The sequence below is a fragment of the Ceratosolen solmsi genome, unplaced genomic scaffold (genome assembly GCF_000503995.2).
Source record: "Ceratosolen solmsi marchali unplaced genomic scaffold, CerSol_1.0 scaffold15, whole genome shotgun sequence".
Classification (NCBI taxonomy): domain Eukaryota; kingdom Metazoa; phylum Arthropoda; class Insecta; order Hymenoptera; family Agaonidae; genus Ceratosolen; species Ceratosolen solmsi.
In genome coordinates, this window is record NW_011948434.1 from 3,091,176 (window position 1) to 3,114,377 (window position 23,202).

At 21.0% G+C, this 23,202-nt stretch overlaps 1 protein-coding gene across 1 annotated transcript in view; it reads right to left on the reverse strand.

Annotated features, from left to right (window-relative positions):
• LOC105364802 (uncharacterized) overlaps nucleotides 1-6,719 on the reverse strand; it is a 98,751-nt gene extending 92,032 nt beyond the window's left edge. Inside the window, exon 1 of the mRNA XM_011502831.1 lies at nucleotides 6,539-6,719. Within this exon, the coding sequence (XP_011501133.1) occupies nucleotides 6,539-6,605 (67 nt within the window). The 5' untranslated portion in view covers nucleotides 6,606-6,719. The remainder of the gene's footprint in view (nucleotides 1-6,538) is intronic.
• Nucleotides 6,720-23,202: the final 16,483 nt, after the last annotated feature.

Sequence of the window (23,202 nt, forward strand, 5' to 3'; positions counted from 1 at the left end):
AATAGCATTATCTATTGTACAATGTTCGCGATCTAAATTTAAGTAATTATCCATGAAAAGATTTTAAAAAATTAATGGATATATAAAAGAATCATTATTCATTAGTAAAAACTTAATGAAAAAAAGTAATTAAGAGGATTTATTAAATTATACAAAAGTCTTGATAAGCCAGCAGTGTTAATAAAACTTAAAATCAGACAAATTTTGTACCATAACTAAGTTAATTCGCGTCATTTAGAATCACTGGTCATATTCTTTTATATTCCTTTTCCACTATCCGACATGGGTTAAGTACCTACTTCTTTGGGGCTGTACACTTGTGCTCGATGGTTCTTTGCTGTATCGTATCAGAAAAAAGCATTTTTCCAACCTTGCCTGCCACTAAAGTAGAAGCTGCTGTTAACTCGACGGCGAGGGTAAACTTAAAAATGATATTATATCCTTCTTTTCTTTCCTCCTTCATTCATTCTTTATTTCTTTTTGCATTTCTATTCTTTTTTTTTTTTTTTTTTTTTTTTTTTTTTTTTTGTGGTTTTCAAATTCTCAACTACTTATTGCATTAAATATATGATATAGTAAGAAATAGAAATTAGTGGAGAAAGTGGTTTTCAAATTCTCAACTACTTATTGCATTAAATATATGATATAGTAAGAAATAGAAATTAGTGGAGAAATACCAATACACACAATTATTTAAATTGCTTAAGTTTCGTTTTTAACAAGATATATTTTTTAATCAAATTAATATAATAATTACAAAAAAAATTATTCGAGATAAAAGTAACCATTTAATTATAATTTTTAATTCCTAATTTTAATAATTATAAATTTTATTTTATTCAACAGTATATATTAAAATTAACAACTTCATATTTATTTAATATGTAAAAATTTACTAAAAATTTTGTAAAAGAAAATATTTTATTAACAATCATTATATAAATCAATATTTACAAAATGAAAAAATTATATGAATTATATTATTTCATTGATCGCAATCATTCGTAAATTAAAAATATATATGAGTATATAGATTATGGAATCCTTCATTTCGTGTCTTAATTATAAGATAAATTGTTTTAAATTAAAAATAGAAGTTTATAAATAGATTAGACAGATAACATTATTTAAAATAATTTCAAGATATATTTCTGCAATTTTTATTTAAATTTCCGAGAATTTTATTATTTGTATTTCTATATATTTATATATGAAGAAAGATGTTATGAAAAACATTAATTATTAGTATATTAGTTTAATAGTTTTTTATATAATTTAAATAAAAAATTTTAACTGTAGTTTTTCAAATACTAATATATCATCGCAATAATGCTTCGCAATATTTTTAAAATAAATTTATATATTATCAATGCAGTTATGAAAAAATAGGTTTTTTGTTTTCTTTTTATATATTCAGATTCCTCTTTTATATATTCCGATAGACATTCTTCTTCAAGAATACATTTATATAAATAAATATTATATTGTAAATAAATTTATTTATAAGTATTATTTAATATTGATGAATGAATTATTGAATAACTTTATAAACCTTCAGAATGTCAGGGTTTTTTAAGGATAGTTTTATTAAATCAAAATATTAAGAGAAAAAAAGTTAAAATACAGAAAACACGTGTACACAGGAAACAGAACTGAATTTATAAGTTGTAAAATATTGATAAATGACAGTTATTTTTTTAATTTAATTTTAATCTTTGCCTATTTTAAACATTGATAATAATTATTTGCAAATTTTTTACGGTAACCAATGGATGCATGTTTACTATATTTACATATAGTAAAATATAAAAAAGGTTGATGGTTTCAAATAACATAAAATAATTAAAACGTATTAGAAAGCGTAAATAAATTATTGTGTAAATAATACTAATAATATTATAAAATAAAAGTGAATATACATTAATTTTTATTTATATTCCAAGAAAAACTGCAAATTTAATTTATAGAACTTGAAATAGCATTGTTGAAACAAGGAATTAAACATCAGTTTTTATTGAGAATAAATTAAAAAAATGTATGTGTCGAAAGTTCTAATAATTTCATTGCTATTTACAATGAAATTTTGAATATAAATTTATTATGTATGTTTTAATTTTTGTTCCGAATCATATGACTGATTTTTTAATATGTAGTCATTTTCGAAATTCTATCTCATCAAATACATTTACAATTCTAAAATTCAATAAATAATGTATTTAGATTTCCCACAAGTTATTTTACGTATATCTGCATATATCATTATTATTTCAATTGTCAATAATATTCTCGTTAAAACTATTTTACACTTTCGCATGATCTCGCGTTACATAGATTTAAAGTTATACGTGTAGTTCGATGAAGTTGATCGACGGACGAGCGACTACGAATTGTTACTACGTAACGATCGATATGAAGCGAGGTTTCGAATATAAATATATTCTCATATTGGGTATAAGAGGAAGAGTGAGAGCAGAAAAATATCGAAATGACAACTGAGCATTATATGCAAATTGAGTACGAATGATAAAGAATTATATAATAATATATTTATAAGTGCTTACTTCTTTTTAATTTCAGATTCCCTTATTTAGAAAATTTGTCATTTATTTTACATATTATGTTCGAGCTTATTGTATCTTTTTATTTTGACCTTCTACTAATTGTTTGTAATAATTACAGTTAAACTATCTGTGTTTTATATGAAAGAATAATACATATGTTACAATTCAGCTAAGGACTACATTGAAGTATTTTATTACATTTTTTTATTTAATAAAAATATTTCAGATGCCTAAAGTTTCAATAGCCGTAATGTATAAAGAAATTTTATAAAATACTTAAAATGTATAAAAGAATTTGCTTTACATTTTTAAATTATATATAATTAGAGATCAAATATTTTTATAGGAGCATGTGATCCTTTTTTTTATCTTGAACTTATCTTGATTTGACTTATCTTAAATTGAAGTTATCTTGAACTGATTATATTTCATTCAACTATTTTTTAACTATTAATATTTCAAGAACCAGAAAACAAGTTAAATTTTTTAAATAATTATTGTAAGGAAATAGAATATTTGATTAAATTATTTCAAATTGTTATTTATATATAGTAAATCATTCCATTATCTTTTTTTGTATTAAAATTTTATATAAATTTACAAAAATGAAAAGTCAAATTTTTTTATATACTAAATATTATGATTTAAGATGTAATTTAATGTATTTATTTAACTATATTATTATAGAAAATTTTATTAAGTCATCTACATAGCATAAATGGGTGTACTTACACATATAAACACTTTAATTATATTTACTATTATTAAGTAACTATATTTTTTTTTATTAGATGATTTTATGTAAAATTCTAATTACAATGTTTAGAATGAAACGTGGAATATTCCATGTACAGTGTTACTGAAAAATCTAAAAATTATCAAGTGTTATACAATTATTTATTTAATACTATCAAGCTCAGAATTAAGCATTCTATTGTTCTAACTAATTGTTCTAAATAAATGAAATTGGGCTAAAATTTAAAGGATATGTATATAGTATCAGTTATAATTCGCACAATATGACTTATTAGGATAGCCAAGTGCAAGGTTGAAACACTATTGATTCATTCAAAATTATGCTTTTCAACGATCCCAAAGAGGTGACTATATATTGCAGTTGTTAAAAAAATTTTCTACCATTTTTGATGAATATATTATTAAAAATTGATTTCCGTGGGGCTTTTTGAAAATATTATACCTTTCTTGTAAAATATTTTCACTCTGTTTATAAAAAATTATGAGCCTAAGCCAACCCCTGAGTGATTTCAAATATAATCTGTAAAAGAGGAATCGAATACTCTACCAAAATCATCAATAATAAAAGAAACATTAAACATTACTAAAAATGAATAGAAAGGAGTTTGTCACAAAAGCATAATTAGAAAACCAGTGGTTTTTATGTATGAAACGCATGCAGTAACTATAATGACAAAAATTCGTTAATATTTTATTTCTATGAAATAATAAAGCAGATTTTCTTAATTACATTTGGTAACTTGAGATTTTTACCCTTTATAGAGTCAATTCAATAGAAGTGGATATTTGAACTTGAATAGTTACAGTATTTAAAAAAGTAAATGTATTTTACTCGACCTAGTAAAGATACAATACGTTAACAAATTATATATATATATATATATATATATATATATATATATATATATATGTATATATATTTGAATCTTCTGTACACTATTAATAAAAAATGTGAATTAAAAAACTTAATTTTCCATTATTAATTTAACATATGCAATAAAATTCTCATAGCTTTTCTAATATTGAGTCACAATCATCAATGGAAAGTTGTTTATTATATACCGAGTGATTGCAAATGCAGATATTAAATATATCATTTAATTCTAATTATATAAAATCTATTTTGTATTTAGTACAGTTCCAAATAAAAAAAGTATTAGAATATTGACGTGTTACTCAATTGTACTCAATTGATGTAATAGAATATGCGAGTAAATTCCATTATAAAATATATTCTGTATGCTTATAAAAATAAAGAAAATTATTATAATAATAGAAAATATTACAGTTCGAAAAGCAAAATCTTATTATCATTGATTTATAATTTTTCTTTGTAATCTTATTGTTAGTTTATATATAACATGTTCAATTCAATAACAAAAATTTTTAAATAATATTATCTACATAATTTCAAAGAGATATATTATCATAGAAATAGCATGAATATACTAGGAGTAATATATAAATAATTTACCAGATAGCTTAAAAAAATTTATACCACTTTAATTTATTCCACTACTAAACCAATTAATAATTACTTTTAATATTCACATTATAGTTAATTCCATTGAATATACATACCATAAGGATAATATTTCACCTGTAGTAACCTATTGCAGTTTAACAATTACTTAAATAATGTATTAATAAAATTATTTTAATAATTTATTATGTTAATCACTCTTATCTAAAGGAATATTTATAAAATTCAATAATAGATAAAAAAATTTTTATAGTACTTATTGATGTTCATATATTTTTGTGATATACTTATTCAAAATAATTTTCTTTATTCAGGTCATAAATAATTAGTAGTATAAGAAATTTATCTAAAATATAATATAAAAAAGTAGAGAGACACGAGGAATCTGTATAATAATTATTTAAATACTATTATAAACTAATGATATATTCAAGTCCTTCAGATATAATTATAAATAAATACTTTTATTAATATTATAGTTTGAATATTAAAATAGTCGCTGTTAATAATTAACTATTGCACAATTATGAGTGATTATGAAAATTGAAATAAAAAGTTTAACTTTATTTTATTTTTAATGACTATTTATAAAAATTATTTATAAAATACTTTTAAAGTATTCATTCAATCTTTAGTATTATATGTATTATCTTATGTAAAGGTTTGAAGAAAAGTTAACTATTATTAATAATATTAATAATATTCACTATTATTTAAAGTTTTCGGTGCAAATTATCGATTAGTGTATCAATGAAATATAAAGATTATCTGTTTGATTTTTGTTTTTTAAAAATTTGGTAAAATAAAAGCGAGTAAATTCAATGACTTAATGAAAAGCTACTGTTAAGTAAGTTATATTTTCCAATACGTACTTTATTTTTTAAAAGAAATTATATAAGATTTAATGTGAAAGAATGTTATAATATGTAGTATCATAATTAATATCAGTAAATCTTTTTAATTATAAAATACAATTTATATTTATAGGTTTGTAATTAGTATAAAAGAATTTATAGTTCATTAGTGGAATAAATGACATTAAATTTTGTTAATATTTTGACTATTTTGTATCATTATTGATATGTTCAATAATTAATATATCTTATGCAATATTTAGCTAATACTTTATTAGAAAGTTTTTAATATTTATATTATTTATAATAAAACTCTCTTATCAGTGAAGTATTGATATATTAACAATACATTGAATTCCATACATAAAAATCTGTATAGAAATAAATATGGAATTTATACTAATTTATGGAGATATACTCAACTTTATTTAAAGAGAAATTTAAATTTGATTTCAATTTTTGAAAATAAATTTACTAATTATATTCATTTTGTCTATGAAATGAACCAATAATAAGCAAAAAAATACTTCTATTCACTTAAACTTGAGATTCTTAAGAATATTAACGATATGTAATATTTCATTTTTTACAGTAAAAAGCTTCACAAAATTATTATCCCTTTATTCGCATAATATTTTAATTTTCAAAATTGATGGATTAAAATTATTAATAAATTCATTGTATAAGTTACTAACAATTTGAAAATATTCATTCATATTTCAAATATATATTCCGATTTGTAATATTCAATATGTAGTATTTCATTATTAATAACTAAGACATAATGTAAAATATATAAAGTCTTAATTAAAAATATATTAATCCAGGATAGAATTGTGCTCAAATCAAAATAAGGATATATATAATCCGGCAAGATATCTTACCTGACTGATGACAAAAGACAGCAATCATGGACCAAATGGTACTCAACCATTTTCGTCGATTTTCCATGTTGACTATTTCTTATGTTATCGCAGTACTTCAGTACATAGAATTTAAGAGAAAAGCAAATGGTTCGTAAAATAAAGAGCCACAAATGATTGCTACTCTACAAATAGGTACACAAACTGTAAAATGTAATCCTTTGTGTTAGTCTTCAGTTGTAATATTCCAAATACACATTACACGGATACATCTTGATACATTAGTACAATGGAACATATATCAAAAGTTGAAAGCTCCAATTTACACTAATTTACACTTATTAATATAAAGTTGATTTAAGTTGATGTCAAGTATGTATGTTCGTCCCTATATTTATATACATATGTACAATTTAACAAAATATTAAAATTACAATACAATATTAAACAAGTAATTATATTTTTTTACTGATTTCAGAAATTACCTTAATTGTAAATTGATTAACATTATGAATGGTTTTAATTTTTCATAACAATATGTTAATATAAGATTATTAACAATACAGCATATCGAAATATATAACTTTCTCACATTTTATGTTGCTTCGGTACACTCTCTGATTCATTAATTATTTCTTCTATCTGTAATATGTCTCTGATTTCTATGCGTTGATATGTTTCTTTATGCCTCTTATTCGTTTTTTATATAACATCAATTCGATTCACATTCAACAATATATTCGTACGAATAAAAAATGGCAAAGCAAACCAATGATTATTCACTACAATTTCTTTTACATTTTAAAGGATACCGCCTATTAGCGGATTTATCTGACTTACTTCTACTATGAGGTAGAGAAATAAAATTGCCAATTGTAAAAATTGAAATAACTGATATCTCTCTTCCATTCGGTTAAGAGCAGATTTAAACTTTTTCGTGAACATTTCTAATTTATGATTGGTAATAAATATCAGACTTCTGTATATTATGTAAAGTAAGTAATCTTATTAAAATTTATCCAAAATATGTTGCTTTTCAAAAAGTAACTTTGGTAATTGTTGATATATCTTGGATAGATCTGTTTCTAATTTTAAAAACAGCTTTAATACTCGAAGTCGCTGACTACGTATCTGCTTCATGATAACGGTACTGTCAATGATGCATGACAGCTACGGCTGTTATTAATCAAAATCTATCTCATTTGTGCTTAACATTCATGTAACCTATAACAGAAATTATACAATTATAAAATTTAAATATTTAAAAAATTTATGAATTATATTATACGAATAAAAAAAAAGGTTTAAAAAATCCATAACAAAATAAAATTAATTTTATATCACTTTACACTATCTTATAAGATAATATAATATGTAGGAATATATTAAGTATCTTTAGTTTCATTGAATAAGCATATTACTATCATATAATTAAGCCGTCAACAAATATATTTATAATATAGGAATAATAAATTAACATTATTATATAACCCAATTCAAAATTAAGAAACTCTATAAATCTTTAAACTTATAATATATATATATATATATATATATATATATATATATATATATAATTCTATAAATATATATATATTCATTTATTATAAATTCAAATTAAAAAAAATATATAATATATTATAATTAAATAAAAGCATTTCTAATGTTAAATATTAAAATAATTATTTTACATTATATTTAATATTAGAAGACATTAATTTAATAATAAAAGATTTATAAAAATTGCATTGGAGTTAGTAAAATTTATATTAAAATTTCAATCTTCAAGTCATATAAGAAAATTAAAAATTGAATAAAAATTAATCCAAAAAAATCTTTGAAAAATAATTATATGAGAATTCTAATAGCGTTGTTTTATAATAAATTTACAATTTATTTCATACTAGTATTGAAATTTCAAATTGAATAACTTTTATAATTATACAGTATAATATATTTCTTTATGACTACAAGATCAACTGAGGATAAAGTAAAGTAAAAAAATAATGAAAAGCAGAAAAATAGGTAGAAAGTTTCAAATTGAAACCTTGGCAATTCTATAAGACTGTGCAGAAAGTCTGCGCAAGGAGAGTAAATACAAAGAAAGGAAAAGGAAAAAAATATCTGAGATCTTCTAGTTGCTGTTTATCTCAATAAAGCTCCCCATTCTCTACGACCGTATTGGGAATTTCAGAGCAAAACGTGGGCTATATACAAAGGGCCTACTACTAAGTTCTGAGATCCTTGACAAATCCATTAGAAGCGACGTACTGAATGCCCGATTCGAGAGTCGTACCTGACAAGATAATTCGCTTGGTTTATCGGCTTGGTCCTCTCTGCTGTTCGGACAACGAAAGACAATTCCGTGCGAGATCGTGTGCATAATACAAAAAAAAAAAAAAAAAAAAAAAAAAAAAAAAAAAAACAAAAAAATACGCTTAAAAGGACAGATCACCGACTTACAAAGTGAAGGAGATAAAGAGACAAAATAAGAAAAATAATATAAGCGAATAGAAATAGACATAAAATCAAGAAGTTACAAATAGGTCATATAAGGTAATACAATATAATACATATAAGGTAATACAATTGAAATACAATATGTTCTTAAATTTCGAAATAATAGTACATAAAAGCAGCTGTGAAAAAATAATTTATCGTATAAAAATATTAATTGCTACTTAATCGAATTTCAATTAATATTTATACTATATTCTGTATAGCGTACCTAGTAGTAAATTAATAAATGTATTATTTTTATATTATTGTTAATCTTGAACATTATTGAATACAATTCATTCTTTTCTAAATTAAAAATGTTATCTTATTTCATTATTTTTATATCAGTCGCTAATTTATTATTCATTATTGAGTATTATATTCAACATTGCTTAAATGTTTTTTTTTATTTAATTATCCCTTTAGATTTTAAATATTTTCTCATGCGATACAGGCGCATAAATATTATATACGATTACAGAATAATCAAAAAGCAGTGAATATATTATTAATTTATTAAAATACATTATAATGTCAACTTCATTATAGTATTTAATTAAATTTAATTAAATTCATTATAGCATTAAATTATAAATAGTAGTTTAATTTTTTTAATTATTTTTTAAATAATATACATGAAAATTTTTGCCTGCGAACTGAAAGTGTTATAAATAAGTTAATTAAAATAAAATCAAACCACTTTCTTAAAAAATAGTCGTTCATATTAAAGATTTATTTTATTATTATTTGAAATATAATTTGAAAAGTTCAATTATATATTGTACAACTTTTAAAAAAAATACATTTACTTTTTGCTGACTGATTACAATAGTTTTTAAAGTTGTATTACTTCCAATCACTGCTATAGCTGATAGTGCAGATTTTTAAATTAAAATTTTTTAAAAAGTTAAAAATAAATTGAGAAATTATTTTGTATGTTTGTATAGAACTGGGCCAAACTTCTTGAAAATTTATGAATAATTCTAATTCAACTTGACTGTTTCAAATGCTTTTTAAAGCAGCCAAATTCCGTAGTTTTTAGATTCTTTGTTATGGCTATGATTAAGTAATTCAAGCATTTGCGATTAAAATATTTAGTAAAAATATTGATAATTTAATTTTTTAAATAATCGAATAAAATAATACGTTTAGATAATGAAAATAAGTTATGCTATTAGAATTATAAAATCAGTATAAATAATAAATTTTAATGAATTTTATACTTCAGATTAGTTATTTTAAAAATGAAATAAATGTATTATATTGAAATAATTTGAAGTAAACAGATTATTTTTATTCATGCTATATATACCAATAAAATAATTTATTTAAATAAAAAATAAATTAAGTGGATACAACATTTAATTAAACAAATATTAAAAGAAGAACTTATTGCATAAAAAACCGGATTTTAATTACAAAAAGAAAACCAATAATCTGGACTATTGTGGTTATATTAATGAAAAAAAAAAAATGTAACTAGAAGATAACTACAAATACAAACCATATAATTTAAAATTAAATCTTTATTCTTAATAATTAACATCACTATCTATTGTTATCTATATTTTAATTTATAAAGTATTTATTTTAATATTAAATAATAAAGATGTTGGACTTGTCGAAATTGAAAGTTTTAGGTAGTCTAATTCTTATTTATTCGAGACAATGAGCAGAATCTCACAGCAAGAGTAAGCAAATATATAACGACACAGATTGCACAGTAGTAGAAGAATATTGCACAATTAATATAATTTTTTATCAAGTATAAGAGTCTGAAAATTATCATACTGCGGTATCATAACTATATGTCTAAAGACGGTGTTAAGAAAGATCATCCAACAATTCCATTCATAATTGATATTTCGCTGATATGAATAGAAAATCTTCAAGCTTTTATTCTCAACGTTTCTTTTTTATTCCGATTTTACTTTATTCGTTATCGACGTCTTTAAAATCTATCTTTTGAATAAATTTTACCTTCAAAATTTTAATAAACATTTACATATATATAGATAAACATAACGTAAAGTATTTATATCAATGATCTGATTTTTAATTTAAATTTATATATTTGATACAGTTGAGTTTAGAAAATATTTACAATAATTAAAATTTTATGAATTATAAAGATTATTTTTCCTTTCTATCTATAGACAAATAAATTTTTCATTAATAAAAAATTTCTACTATTTTCATTTCATACTATTTTACAATTAAGAAAAATAAATATTAATATTTGGTTTAAAAGTAGTAAAAATAAAATATTTAATTTTAAATTTTTTTGATGGTTTTGGTTTTATTCGATATCGTTGTTTTTAAGTAATTATATTATTGTCATATTAATAGATAAAAACTGAAATGATTTATTTTCCAATATAGAATTAATGACAAATTGAATAATGATTTACAACAGAAAATTGTTATATATTTTAAAAAATCATTTAAGATGGTAATTACTTATAAATATTACAGATCAAATTCTTATTTTTTACAATAAATTAGTTTTGCTTTAAAAATAGGAAAGGTATATTAATAATTATTATCAATCTGTGATTATACTTTTTTAACTACGTTTTACAGTTTTGTAATAGAAAGCATAATCACATAATTTGTTTATTATAGTGAAAATGAGGAATCAATTAAAAGCATCATTCGAAGAATTAAGAAATTATGAAATTATTATGAGTTAAACCTTGTAAATAGTATATTGTATTTATAGAAGAGTAAATTTCTATTGCAATCTTTTGATCTTAATTCGTATTGTATACAGCAGAGCAATTTTAAGTAATATAGTTTCACGAGATTTAAATCATTGATGAATAAGAGGTGGGTCTACAAATAAATTATTGATTATTTGCTATTGGAAAATAGATTTTTTTTAATTGGAAAAACTATTGTTATCAACTTATCAAAATTCTAACAAACATTGTTATTAAATTGGATGCCAATTAATTTTAATTAATTCAATATACACATTTATTTTATAAAAGTTTTGTAGTTATCGTAATTTATTTCACATATAAAAAGAACTTATTAAAATTTAATATCAAATACTTAGAATTATCTATAACGTACATATAAAGTCAAAAGATTAATGAATATAACATTAAAGCAAACGAAAATATTTCTAAATAATTACTTTATGTATGAGAAATAAAAATCGAAATCAATTTATGAGAAGTAAAAAATTCTACAAATCTATTCATAATAATTGAAAGCCCTACTCAAATCATAAAATGTACTAGTTTATGTATTTAGAAAGTTCGAGTCGAAAAAACAAAAATGAAAATAAATAATGGCTGATTTTAAATTATTTTCTTATGATAACGGCTTAATTTAAGCAATCTGTAGAGTTTAGATATTTTTAATTTTAATCAACAAAAAAATAATAATAATAATCTAGACTTTTGCAGTTTTATTACTAAAGTTTAAACAAATGTATTTTTATTATAAATTGATAAAATTGTATTGAAATTGTTAATTATTTGTATTGAAAATAATTTATTTTATTTATGTTTAAAATACTCTAATATAATTTAATTTGTAAAAAATACTAAATGCTTTAATTCCATTCATTTCTCTAATAGCATATATATGAATATGTAAGCACACACATATACAGATAAACTATATATATATATATAATATTAACGACTTAGAATAAGCTACATATTTTAAGAAACTTTTACAAGTCATAAATCAACCTTAAATACCCGAAAATAAATGTAGGATAGATTTGAAATTATCTTATAAGCCACGCATGACCTATATTTAAAAATGTGAAAAATGTTATCTTTTAGATCGCAATTTATTATAAATTTATCTTCAGAGTAGATCCTTGGACATTCACTTTAAAATATGTATTTAATGTTATAATAATTTCTTAAAGTATTTACTATAATAAATATTATTTTCTAATTAAATATTGAAGAAACACTAAAAATAGGAAAAAGGAGTTCAATTCTTACATTATATTATATTTAAAACGTAAATATATTATTTTATTTTAATTGTATATATTTAATATTTACATTTAATTACATCAAATTTAGATAGCTTCCATTATATCTCTTTTCCTGTAATTTTGAATTTAACTAAATATGTAATACATTCCTTGACATAACAATATTTATTAATCAATATAATCTGAAATGTTTAATATTTTATTTGTATATTAGTTTATTTTCAATATTAATTTTGAAATGTTTATATTGTATGTGTATTTCTAAGGTAAAATAAAAATAGGCATTCTAATATTAATAAATATGGATAAACATTGGAAAAGGGAGATGTCGGTGAATAGAATGTTCACCCAAAATATTATAAAATATTATTTGATGACCGGATATTGTACAACGGACAAATAGAAAATAAAACTTTAAATATTAGCATTTTAATTTTAAATAATGTCGATGAATAATTTCATACAATATTTAAGTATAGTAGTAATATAGAAACATAAAAAACTAATAAAATGAATATAATAATATTGAAATAAATTTTCATAAAGTAAATTCAATAAGAAATTTAAATACAATTAAATTCGTTTGTGAAATTCGTTAAAAGATTGATTCATATAGTTAAGTATAATTTATATTACAAAAGAAATTTCTTTACATAATTAATATATTACGTGCATCAATCTTATTACAAAATTTTTTAGAGAATTAATAATGATTTAATCTTGGAAAGTAATACCTTAGAACAGATTTTCAAACATTCAATAGGTGATTAATAAATTTGAACAAACGTTGTTTAATAACAATAAAAGTAAAATTAATATAAACTTTTATTTTCATTAATAATAATATATAGAAAATATTCAAATAATTTTTGTTTATATATGATACATATTTATAATTAATATTTTATATTAAACTCATATATTTGTTTAAAAGGTTCTGATTATATATATATATAATAAAATGGATATTTATAACTAAAGATTTTACTTTTATAATAAATAGTGGAGTGTCAGCCTTTTTTATTTTAATATAGCCATTGATAATATAAGTGCATCTTAAAATAGTTTAAAAAATTTTTATGCATACGATTTTTGCTAAGGCAGTTTTGAAAATGTAACTTAATTAATTATATCATATTAAATACTATTTATATTTATTTAGTTTTTATATGTTTTTTATTTATATCATATTTATATTATTTACACATAAATTAATATATACATATGTCAATATATGGATTTAAAAATATTTTAACAGTTGATATATCTTTGAAAACATTTATCATGAACAATTGTTCTGCAAATGTAATATATGTATATATATATACATATATCTGCCAAATTAACAGTATTAAATGAATAACTAAAAATTAAAAATACATAATAACATAAAACATGTTTTTAGTAATAAATAATTTTGCTAAAAATAAATAGATATGTAATTATAACTATAGAAATAATTAACTTAGAAAACCATAATTTCATATAAATTATAATATACATTTTCTTCAATAGTTGAAAAAAATATATTTTATAAATATGTTCCGATGTATGTAGAAAAATAATATTAAATTTATAAAAATGCAATTTAATGTTAATTAACATAAATAAAAGCATAAATACAATTATGTATTTATAAATATATTGATGAATAAAAAATAAAACTTATATTTATTACAAATTTAGATGATCATTGACTTTCTTTACTTATAGTATTGTACATGTATATGTCGGTATAAGAATAAGGTGAAGTTTAAAATTTCAAGTTCAGACTTATAATTGTATTGATAAAGCATAAAATAAAATAAAATAATCTAAATATATTTTTCCCTTCTTAAAGAAAAATAAAAGAATTGTGAGAAAGAAATGAAAACTCTAAATAAAAACAAAAATATAAACATGTTATAAATAAATATATATATATATATATATATATATATATAATAACTTTAAAGTGTCTATCGCATTTCTTGCATATTCAATAAAAATCTTTTCAACGATAAATATATTTAATCTAAACAATTCAATAGAAAGAAAAATAGAAATGGAAACAATTGTTGTATTTTCATAAAATATATTATTCCTTTTGATCAGTAAAATGTAAAATATTACTAGAAGAAATAAACTATACGGTAGAAATAATCAATATTTTAGAAAATATTAAATAAGTATTGAAATAATTTTGAAATTTCTTTTGACAATTTTAATGCAAAAATAAAAGTTATCGATGAAAGATTTCAAATGTCGAAATTGAATAGCTCACATATTTGTTTGCTTTAATTCTTAACTACCCCAAACCCTTCATTTTTAAATTATATCTTGAAATATATGTTTACTTCAGTAAAAGAATATTTATATTTAATTCACATTGAAAATGTATGAATCTCGTTTGTATAGCTGAGTTGTATATCTATATATATAAATGAATAGATTCATAATGTAATATATAATAAAATATATTATATATTATATTATATGAAATATTATTACGATTTCATTATAAAAATAGGTCTTTTCAGTTCGATGTATAATTTTAGATGGAAATGAAACTCATCTTTGATATTTCCATGCATAGATGCACCTCAAAATGCTACTGTCACAATTGGAAATTAATTAATGTATAAACTGGAATAAAGTATATGTGTAGCTAACGGTAAAATCAGACTTCAATAGAATATATATAAATATATTTATATAGATAAAACAAGAGTAAAATTAAATATTACAAAGGAATATTTATTTATTTATAGCAAAACGATTTTATCATTATTCTATCATAAGATTTTATCTAATAAAGATAGTAAATTATTAATTAATAATTATCGTTGAAAAATGTATTTAAAAAATTAATATTTTTGTCAAATAAAATTAAATTTTTAAAATGGTTAAAAATTTCACGTGTAATATTGGAACACTTAAATTCTAATGGTAAAATATACAGTTTGCCAACTGATTAATTCAAAAGTTATAAATGAATGAAATTATGAAAAATTTATTTATATTTGAGACTTGGTTATTGATCCTATGTAAATATAAATCTTATCTGTTGTATGTAAACTTATACATTTTCTTATACATAAATAAAAGGTTTCATTTTATAAATCAAACAGTTTTATAATATTACATATTTAGGATAGTATAAAGTTCTATGAACTTTTATAAACAAGCTCGATAACAAAATCTTATTAAACGATCTTTTATTTAAATTCTATTTTTTACAATTTTTATGTGTGTATTTTATTAATTTGAAATTTTCTCAAATTTTCTTAAATAGAACATTTGTATTATGTATAGTAACTCAATAAAATATATAATACGATATTTTAATACTTTATTTGAAAATTTACTTCCATTCAAAATTTAATTTAATATTAATAATTTATTATTCATATTTTTATAAGCCTTTTTTTTCTTTTAAAAACGTATAGATTTTAGATATATATTATATGTAACTTAGTGTGAGTTATACAGTAATTAAATATTACTATTGAGAAATATCGAACTTAAGGAAAAACAAAATTTTATTTTTATAAATAACATATACATAGTGGTAATAATATATTAAGATTTATATATTTTTACAGTAAATAATTAATTTACATATAGTAATTCGAATCTTTTCAATAAATAATGAAAATGGAAGATAATATGTATTTCCTATATCATTGTTTTTGTTATTATTTTTCTTCTACTAAATACTAGTATAATTGTTATTAGCAAAGTTGGATACAATATTATATAATACTAATGATAGAAAATATTATTTATATATTATCATCTATGAGTCTGAATGAATTTATTTTAAGAATAGTGATAATAATAATTTTTTTTAACATTTTGACTGATGAATGTAGGCATTCTAATCAGATTTCCAATTGACCATCAAAAATTAGAGTATATGCTCAATGCTTATTTCCGTCTATCGGTTAAATTTGTCCGTAATAATATAGAATATTTACCTTACCCTATAGTAATTATCTATAGATTTTTATAATTACTTAATAAGAGCAGGTTGATATTATAGATGACTAAATTACGAGAATCGATAGTCATAAAAGATTTATTAAATATATATATATATATACAAAAATAAATTTTAAAAATAAATTTTTTCTAGCATTATTTTTTAATGCATCATTAGAATAATTAAAAATCTCTAAGTTGAAGTCAATCTTGAAATAAATACTTATCTAAAAATTACAAATGTAAATTCATAGAGCGAAGAAACATAACAATCATATAAGAATTTAATTGATACTATCAAAATAGTCAAAACTTCATACAAATTCTTAATGATAATTTAATAGTCTATAAATTTCTTTGTACTTGTAAATTTAGTACCTCGTTAGTACCATAGAAATACAATTATATTATAATGGTTAAAGGTTGAAAAGAGAAAATTATGAAATTAGAAAAATCGGATCATATCCAAGTATTTTTTTTTCCATATATTTATTTTTTATATTATATTAATATTAACAAGTAATTTTAATCAGTAAAAGAGAATTTTTTATTGTTTAAACAAAAGATTATTTTTAATTCAGATACTGTTTCATCAATTGATAATCACACATACTTTATAAAAATTTAAAAAACGGTAATTGAACGTATATTTATTTATTTATCCATGTATATAAAATAATATAATACAATATAATGTCATATAATATGCTACAATATCATATAAAAAGTTGTGTTGTTTCATAGAAGATTATAGTGTCCATTTTATTTATAGTAGCATATACATGAAAATAATATAAAATTGCAATGTTAAGTATTTCATAAGAATATGATCGATTAAAATTTACATACAGTAAAATTAATAATAAACATTGAAAAATACTTTTTTGACCTTTAATTATAACATTCCTTTACTTATATTTTTATTTGAAATAATGAAATACACACATTTTATCTAATATATTTTAAAAAGTAACTTACATTGTGGTTTAATAGAAAGTAAGTTCGATTGTATAAAAATAATTAGGTTATGGATGAGTTAAATCTACAACGAATACCAATTTCACTAATGACTAAAAATTCATTCGATATTATTTTCGTAAAATGTCACAGATTTTTACTTTTTATTCTTTGCTGCAAATACACGCCTGCATTAGCCACATTGTGGTATTCTACTCTTAACTTAAGTAATTGTCTCATATCTCAATTTTATCACCATTATAAATGAATTTATTGTGTATAAAATACACCAATATTTCGTAAATATCCGATTCATTGATAGAACCTCCATCTTTATTAAAAATCTTAAACTCAAAGTTCATCGTTTATATATAACCAATGAACCAATACGATACGAACAAAAATAAAAATATGCAAGATGGTTCGTAAAATAATACTTATAATAACTGATTTACCTACTATTTTATTGAAAGATAATTCAAAATAATATATTAGTAATCGATATATTAATTTTATGTTGATACAACAGAATCATTCTGCAATTATGAATTCATACATATGAATAAATATAAATATTTATATGTATTATTATACTTTTTTTAGCATAGTTTAAACAATATACGCTTTATCGATGTATTTTTATATATTATCAATGAATATTCAATTATTTAAAATAGCTTTAACACGATGAAATATATTGTTCGATAAAGATTATTTAAGATACTCCATTTTTATTCTTAATAAAATTATTAATAGAATTTTCTGAAAATTACAAAATAAAAGAAATTAGTTCTTTGAAAAATAAAAACTTAAATATTCTATCATCAAACAGCTTTATAGTTTAATATAACTGTGTACCACAGGTATACAACAGATATATAACAGATATAACAGGTATCTAGATATGTATAATAATATGTTTAGTTAATAATTTTAACTGCTTTTTTAAAAAATCAAGAATAAATTTTTAAATATTTATGATATTTTCAATTAAACTTATTTATTTATAGGTTTTCATGTTAAAAAATTGTATAAGATTTAATATATTATTAATTTATATATTATTATTTATGTATAATATAGTTAAAATTCTTATATTTACAAATAATTTTATATATATTTAATTCCTGAATACATAGTTCTTAAAAAAAGGTAAATTATTAGTAGTTAAAAAACTTGACTATGTAAAATTAATTTACTTGTATTAATAAAAAATTTATTGCTAATGGATCATAAAATTCCAAAAATGATATACAAAAGAGAATTTAATAATTTGTTGAATTCACAAATAATTGTTTAGACCAAGTATTTAAAGGAAAAAAGATTTTTATGTTACATTGAAATTCGTATTTGCTAAAAATCACGATAAAAATTAAAATAAGAATAAAAAGTATTTATAGGAATTGTTTAAATTTTGCATTTTTCAATTAATTTTTTTATCGTTTTTACATGTTTATTTTTACTCCTAGTGTTTCTGATTTTATATATAATATTCTATGGATAACATTGTTACTGGTTTACCTTCATTTTCTAAAATACAAAATCTGTCAGAAAAATTTAAAAAACTATTGCCTTTTCTAATTCAATGTTACAGCATGAAACAGTTAAGGATTATTTTATAGAAAAAATAATAATATTATTTTAAAACGATATAATATAATATGCATTTATACGAACATATATTAATAAGACATTCAGCTACTATAAATATAAAAATTGAAAAATTTATATAGAATATTTCTGACAAGTAATAACATTAATTGGTACACATAGTATAAATGTAAAATATACTCCCAATCACACATTTTTCACAAAAGACACTTCTTACATAATCTAACTGTAAAGACTTATATGAGGAAAGAAAAAATAATAAAATTAAAAAATAATAAAAAATATAGAACGAAAGAATGAACCCATATCACTATATTTTATAAAATTTTTAACAAAAAAATTATCACTTTTATCACTATTATTCATTTTCAAGAACTGAGTAAGAACTGAAAATGAGTAAACATCAAAGACGAAACTTCAATTTACCACCATTTTCATTAAATAAAGAACAATATTTTAATAAACATACTCGTATCAATGGAGTACGTTTGTATACACACTTATCTCTGACTCTGCACCGAAGTACCAAACTTTAAAAAAAATCACAAATGTAAGTGAACGATATTAACAACCAAGCTAGACACACACAAGATGATACGAGATATCTGCGCGCGCGTCTTTAACTCCCTTAGATGCGCACGGAACTCTGCGACAGTTCCCTCGCGACTGACGACCGTTCGTCGTTCGACCCCTGAGAGCTTGTTTCCCAGGTCGACCGCCCTCCGGCGCCACTAAGCGTTACCGTAGCTAACCACTACCACGTAGTTTCATTGCCCTCGAGCAGTGGCAACAAGGTCCGCCTACGAATGTCGCTGGGGATGCGCGATTCTGAGTGCGTGGGTGTGTGGAGATCAAGTGAGTAAGAGATGTGGACTGAGAGGGAAAGATAGACAGTCAGATGGTGGAGGATGGGGGGTAAGTGAGCGAGAGTTCGCGAGAGTTAGGGGGAAGCAAAATGGTAAGACACATTTGAAAGTATCGAGTTATTAAGCAGGAAAGAACTTTGCGAATTATAGTAGGATTTTACGGTGTTCAACTTACATTCTCTAACATTTAATAGCCAATGTAATATTTATATATGAAGCTTATATTTGTTCTGTATTATTAGACCATTCAATAGTACCAATAATATTTCTATTTGATTTCAATTACCGTAGTAATTGTTCTATCAAGCTCAAATTAATTTTTTTTTTTATTATATATTACGTTCTATCTGTTATGAGAATTCATAAAACGAGTCCTAAAAAGCGAGGAGTTTTTTATGTATTTGTTTGATATATCTATGTATATACGAGTTAGTAAGAACAGTATACTTTCGAGAAGATATAAAGGATATCGAATATTTACACAAGATAATTGTAAGTTTATTAATATACTACTGTGAATTAGTAAATATTTATCATACATCATTTATTTTTTATACAATATCCCTTATTATAATTGCCAGTAATTATTTTATCATTTGAATTGTATTTTAGCAATTTAATCAATATGATTGTAATTATAAATATATTATTTAATTTATATTAATTGTGTGAACATAATTGTATATGCTATAATAGTTCTATATTTATTCTATAATAGTAATAAAAGTCGTAATTGTAATATGATTAAATAGGATCGTACTCAACAATGAATAGTTCGTTAATATTATTCATTTATAATGTTAATATGTTTTATCCACTTATATGAATATCGGTTTGTTCGCGTGTGCGTAAATATCCAATGAATGAATGCATGAGATGACAAAGTAAAATATTGCTCAACGTTACCATGACGGCTACTAGATGCTTATGTTGTAGGCTGTATATTATTGGTATAAGGGACCGATATGATAGTACTTATTATATAAGGACATATCATTCATATTTATTATACAACATAAGACATATTAGTGTGTAAAAGCTATACTAAAAAATCTACATCTACATCTACTAATCATTTATTGTGTTAATAAGATAAAAATTACTAATATAGGAATAGTACAATTCTTAATATATAATATATTAAGTGATAAGGACTTCCTTCAAAAGTAATTTGCATTAATTCTGATTAAATTAGAAATGTACTAAATTAAAAACAGATACGCATAATAATTTTATAAATAAATTATTTATAATAATATTGTATTTGTACCTTAATGATACGTTGAAAAAGTAATATACATTATTATTAACATTTTTTAAATATTATATATTAGTTATTACACTTTATCATAGTTTGAGCTATGAACATTACATATGATGTTTATAATTACTATTTCAAATATTGTTCTAAATTTGTACAGCAAAAAATTGAAATAAATCTTTTAATAAAATAGCATGAATACTAACATTTAAAAATGGATTTTGTCTATGGTTAAAAAGTATTGCTAAAAATGTACTTCTCTCTCTCTCTCTCTCTCTCTCTCTCTCTCTCTCTTATCATATATATATATATATATATATATATATATATAATAGAAAATATTCTTTCTTGGTTTCTTTATCTTGGTTTGTATGCTCAAATGTACTTGAATGAAGAATATATAATTTCTCAAAACTACAATAGAAACTGTTTAATATTTGAAATTACATCTGTATAAGAATATTTTATGTAGTCTTTCTGTATACACAATATAAAAAGTATTATACTACACTTAAAATATGACAAAGTATTTTTAATGTAGGAGTGACTGTGTATCTAAAAAATTGTAGTGAATTTATACATATAATATGAAGTAATTAATTAAGCCTTAATTTTATGTGTTTTAAGCAAAATTTTAGTTTATTAAGTCAGAAAATTTTATAAGAGTTTAAATTTAAAGGATTAAAGTATTAAAGTTACCTTCGTGTAGACTGTCCCTTCAAAAAGAATATTTATTAATCAGTTAAAAAAATTTAATACAAGGAAATATATGTAGCACTTCATATTTAATTGAATTTAAACTGAGAGAAATTTATGTCTTAGACGACAGATTGATAAAACACTAATATTTGCTTTTAAAAGTAGCTTTAAATGTAAGACAAACTAGAAAAATATGTTGCATATTATAGATTTCATATTTAGATTTTTAATTTTTAATATGAAAAATTTATATGAATATATCATAATTTATAAATATAAAAATGAAAAATATGTTATACGAATTATGTATGTTTTTCTTATAATCAAGTTAAAAATTAAGTTAAAAATTATATTTCGTTTCGAATCATTCATTTTCATATATAAATTATATGAATTTTTTTATAGTAAATTTTTTGCTCAATTAAGTAGTTTGTTTGTATAATTATAATGCGGAGTGCTCAATACTCAGAAATAAAACAACAATGTGATGTAATATAATTATACTAATGTATTCATAAATCGATACAAATTTTGACTTAGTAATTTCAATAATATTACTCTAAGAGATAAAGAATAATTATTCCGCATTGTTAAATTTTATTTTATTCTCAATATATATCACAAATTAAAAGAAAATAAGGGATGAAATTGAAGATAAATTACATTCGATTTAAAATGATTAAAATACATAATGCTGCAAAATATGTAATAGAACATAAACAGATAAAATTTTTATTAAGCAAAATCACTTGTGTAATAGTTATAAACTTCGTTATTTGAGTAATTATATGAAGTTATATTAAATCTATGCATTTTACAAATATTCAAATACTAAATTTTATATATAAAATATTTCAATATT